Genomic DNA, 4,084 nt, shown 5'->3' with positions numbered 1-4,084 from the left:
CACACATTTTGGGAGGTGATTGTGCGACCGAAACATTTCAGAAAGCGAGAGCCGATGTTTCCATGTCTGCATTGCTCGGCTTCTTCCTCTTATTTCAGGGTTGAATGTAGGTGGATTTTTTTATTTTATTATTCGAATAGATTACTTTGGCTCTTTCGACCATTGTTGTCATAGGTCGGTACGACGATGGTGGGACTTGGGTGAGGGAAGGCGAGGAAACGCGCCAGCTGCAAGGCAAGCGAGTTGTTCGCCACGGGAAAATGTAAGAAAGGGAACGTACTCTTGGGCAAGCGAGTTGCGAGGAGGGGCCGGAGAGAGGAGGAGTCTTTCGCTCGTTTGTCGGAAGTCTCGCTGGCTCACCACGGTGGCCAACCCGTCGTAGACGATGCGGTGGTTGATAATCTGGTGGATTCTCGAACGCAGGCGAACGTTCTGGCAACGCCGACGCGAGAGAGGGAGATTGTGGTTTGAAGAGGAAGAGGTGCTATTATCTTCGGCCCTTTAGGGAGCACGACTCAGCGCCTAGTGCTGAGTCGTGCTCAAGAAGTGGAGAGCAAGAAGTGGATGCGTCCGCTCTCCACGGCTGCCAGGAAGGAACTCTGGGAAGGCAAGTGAAGGTGTCGAGGGGAAGGTCTCGCGATCTCGGGCAACCGAGTTGCGGTGATAAGCGGCAAGGCTGGAGGGGCTGTCACGTCGCTTGTTGTTTCTTTGGAACGATTCGCTTCATTGACTATCATCGCCAATGGTTCCTGCATAATTTACTCTTTTATAGTAGCTGCGGAGTCTCTATAAATTTGATTTTGTAGTTTATGTGTGACAGTATTCTTCAAACATCTGCACAGAAGTCGCATATTCTGTCTTCTTTTTTCATCCATAATACAAAAATTGTTTAACACCTGTGTTATGATGAAAAGATGGCGTTTATTGTCTCGGTACAGACAGCCAACATGGCGGCTTCTTCCTGCCACGTCCCAACGCCGAATGCCTTCTAGCTCCGTGCGCCCCCTGGGGGTCCATCTGGTCTTTCAGTGTTGGCGCTAGTTCCCGTCACAACACTCATTCCGTCCCAAGTCCGAGTTACGGTGAATACCGTTGCACGGGTCGGCGCGTTCTGGCCGACCGCCGAATCACCGGTGTCTGGAGAACCGCTGGAGTGCCATCAGGACTGGTACTTGCGTGGTCACTCGCTTCTGCTTGCCAAGGTATCACGCTTGTTTGTGCGTCACATTCCAGAGTGGCAGAACGCCCTGTCATACAACGCACCGGTGTCTGGGGAACAGCTGGAGCGTCAGCATGACTGGTAATTGCGTGGTCACCGGGTTCCGCCGGCCAAGACAGCACGCTTGTTTGTGCCTCACCCCCCAAAGTGCGGCACCACGAGCGGTCGTGCAGGTTCCGGAATCTGCGGTGTTTTTGTTGTCAGAAGAGAGGCCATGCAGCAAAGAAATGCACAAGTGGACAAGAAGCGGGAGCAAATCTGCAGGGCACGGAACATATAGGTGGACAGCAGGGAGTCGGACTGGCGAGATATCAACCTAGGTGTGCGGTGAAGGTCGTGGAACCGGTAGACGCGGCATCCGACGAAGAAATTGGAGAGACAGACGTTGGCATTTTGTGGTCGCTAGAGGGCGGGTCTGCGAATACCGCTGTTCCACAGTCTGACGCTGTGAATGTTTGGGAGCCAAAGGTGCCCCCTATTTGTGCCACGGTACTCGTGGAAGGTCAGTCGCTACGCATGGAAGTTGATACGGGGCCCATCTACTCGGTGATTGGCGAAGCGGAGTTCACGAGGCTGTTTCCCGGGATGGTGCTAGAAAATTCCGATCTCAAGCTGAGAGGCTACTTCGTCCATCAATCCGCGGTCGTGGGGAAAGCGACAGTGCTGGTCAAATTCGGAGGAAAGCACGCTCGCCTAGCATTTTACGTCGTCAAGAGCGGTGCGCGGGCCCTGCTAGAGAAGAACTGGGCGAAAGCTTTTGGTATGCCGCTCGACAGTCTGCTGAACGTGCACTCGGTCGATGACGTGAAGGACCTGATAAGCCGATTTCCTGATGTGTTTTCAGAAGGTCTCGATAACTTTGCAGGAGTGAAGGCCAAGATAAAAGTGCCAGAGGACGTGAAACCACGTTTCTTCAGGCCGAGACCAGTACCATTTGCTCTGCAGGAGATGGTGGCGCAGGAACTACAGCGGTTGCAGCGAGAAGGTATCCTCAGGCCAGTGCGGACCGCGGAATGGGCCGCACCGTTCGTTCCAGTTTTGAAGAAGGACGGAAAAATCCGATTGTGCGGAGACTTCAAGGTCACGGTAAACCGGGCAGCAGATATTGAGACGTACCCGGTGCCATGGGTCGAAGAAATCTGGGCACAGCTGGCGGGAGGCGTGATGTTCTCAAAGTTGGATCTTCGGGATGCATACCAGCAAGTGGAGTCGGATGAGGAGTCCAAGAAATTGGTGACTATCAACACACAGCAGGGACTTTTTCAGTACAACCGACTGCCATTCGGAGTGGCATCAGCACCGGCAATTTTCCAGCGCCACATGGAGAATCTGCTTCGCTGTTGCCGCCAGACTGTCGTGTATTTCAACGATATATTTGCGTCTGGGGTGTCCGAAGAGGACCACCGTAACAACTTGGAAGTGCTGCGGCGACTGAATGGCGCAGGGTTAAGGTTGAAGCTCCAAATATGCGTGTTCGAGACAACAAGCGTGGAGTACCTGGGATATGTCATCGATAAGCATGGCCTGCACCCAGCACCTGAGAAGATCGAGGCCATCGTACGAGCACCGGGCCCATCTGACACACGGGAATTGCAGAGCTACCTCGGTCTTCCCAATTTTTACCGAAGATTTCTGCCGAACTTATCAACGGTGCTGCACCCATTGCACGTTTTGCTCAAAAAAAAGACACGTCGTGGCACTGGGGGGCCAAGCAGGAAGCAGCATTTACGCAAAGCAAGCAGTTACTGACATCTGCAGAGGTGTTAGTTTATTATGACCCCAAGTTACCTCTAATACTGTGTTTTGATGCATCGCCTCATGGCATCGGAGTTGTACTAGCACATCGGCTGCAGTCTGGAAAAGCCTGTGGCGTTTGCATCAAGGCGATTAACAGCAGCTGAAAAGAACTACAGCCAATTGGATAAGGAGGCGCTGGCAGTGGTGTTTGGTGTGCTAAAGTTCAACCAATTTGTGTGGGGGAGATCATTTCAAATTTTCACCGACCACAAACCGTTACTGGGACTGTTCGGCTATGAGAGCCGCTTACCCCTTCAATGTTCGCCAAGAGTGCTGAGGTGGGCTCTTACATTGAGCGGCTACAACTACAGATTATGTTACAGACCAGACCAGGAGCGAGATTGGGAAATGCAGACGCTTTGAGTTGACTGCCGTTTGCTAGGGCACCGCTGGAGGATTCCAGGATTCAGGATGTGTTCATGTTGGAAGGTGCATACCCAGGTGTCCTCTCAGCAGCTGTAGTGGAGTCTGCAACCGATCAGGACCCAGTGTTAGCTCCCTTGCGTGTGGCGTTGTGGTCTGGAGAACACTTGCCACCAGGGCAAAAGTGGCGGCCTTTTGCAAACCAAATGGAGGAATCCTCGGTGATGGAGGGCTGTGTGCTACGAGGGAGCCGGGTGGTGGTTCCAGTATCACTAAGGGCGGTAGTGTTGGACCTTTTGCATGAGAGCCATCCTGGAGTTGAGAAAATGAAGTTAGTGGCCCGAAGTCACGTGTGGTGGCCGGACATTGATGAGGAGATTACTACGAAGGTGGGCAGGTGCAAGGTCTGCCAGGTGTATCGGAAAGCTCCCAAGGCAATACAGCAGGCGCCATGGCCGTTCCCTGAGCGAGCGTGGTCTCGTCTACACGTTGGTTTTGGTGGGCCGTTTCAAGGTGTGTACTTCTTAGTACTCGTGGATGCATACTCTAAATTGGTGGAAGTGGGCCGAGTGGCATCGCCGTCGGCGGAGGCGACAATTGCATGCCTCCGCAACATATTTGCTTGTCATGGATTGCCAGACATCATAGTGAGCGACAATGGACCTGCCTTCACAAGTGCAACCTACAAGTCGTTCTTGGCTCGTA

General features: G+C 53.0%; 1 protein-coding gene across 1 annotated transcript; it reads left to right on the top strand.

Annotated features, from left to right (window-relative positions):
• The first annotated feature begins 1,735 nt into the window (after positions 1 to 1,735).
• Positions 1,736 to 2,968, top strand: LOC119449177 (uncharacterized protein K02A2.6-like). Its single transcript, XM_037712359.1, has one exon. The coding sequence runs from the start codon at positions 1,736 to 1,738 to the stop codon at positions 2,966 to 2,968; it is 1,233 nt and encodes a 410-aa protein (XP_037568287.1).
• The last annotated feature ends 1,116 nt before the right edge of the window (positions 2,969 to 4,084 follow it).

This window comes from Dermacentor silvarum, chromosome 4, assembly GCF_013339745.2.
Source record: "Dermacentor silvarum isolate Dsil-2018 chromosome 4, BIME_Dsil_1.4, whole genome shotgun sequence".
In the NCBI taxonomy this organism is placed as follows: domain Eukaryota; kingdom Metazoa; phylum Arthropoda; class Arachnida; order Ixodida; family Ixodidae; genus Dermacentor; species Dermacentor silvarum.
Note: the sequence above shows the minus strand (reverse complement) of the source record. Positions and strands in the feature narration are given on the sequence as shown.

What these genes read in the sequence shown, in the direction of transcription:
- LOC119449177 (XM_037712359.1), top strand. Translation starts at nt 1,736, where the DNA reads ATGGAAGTTGATACGGGGCCCATCTACTCGGTGATTGGCGAAGCGGAG.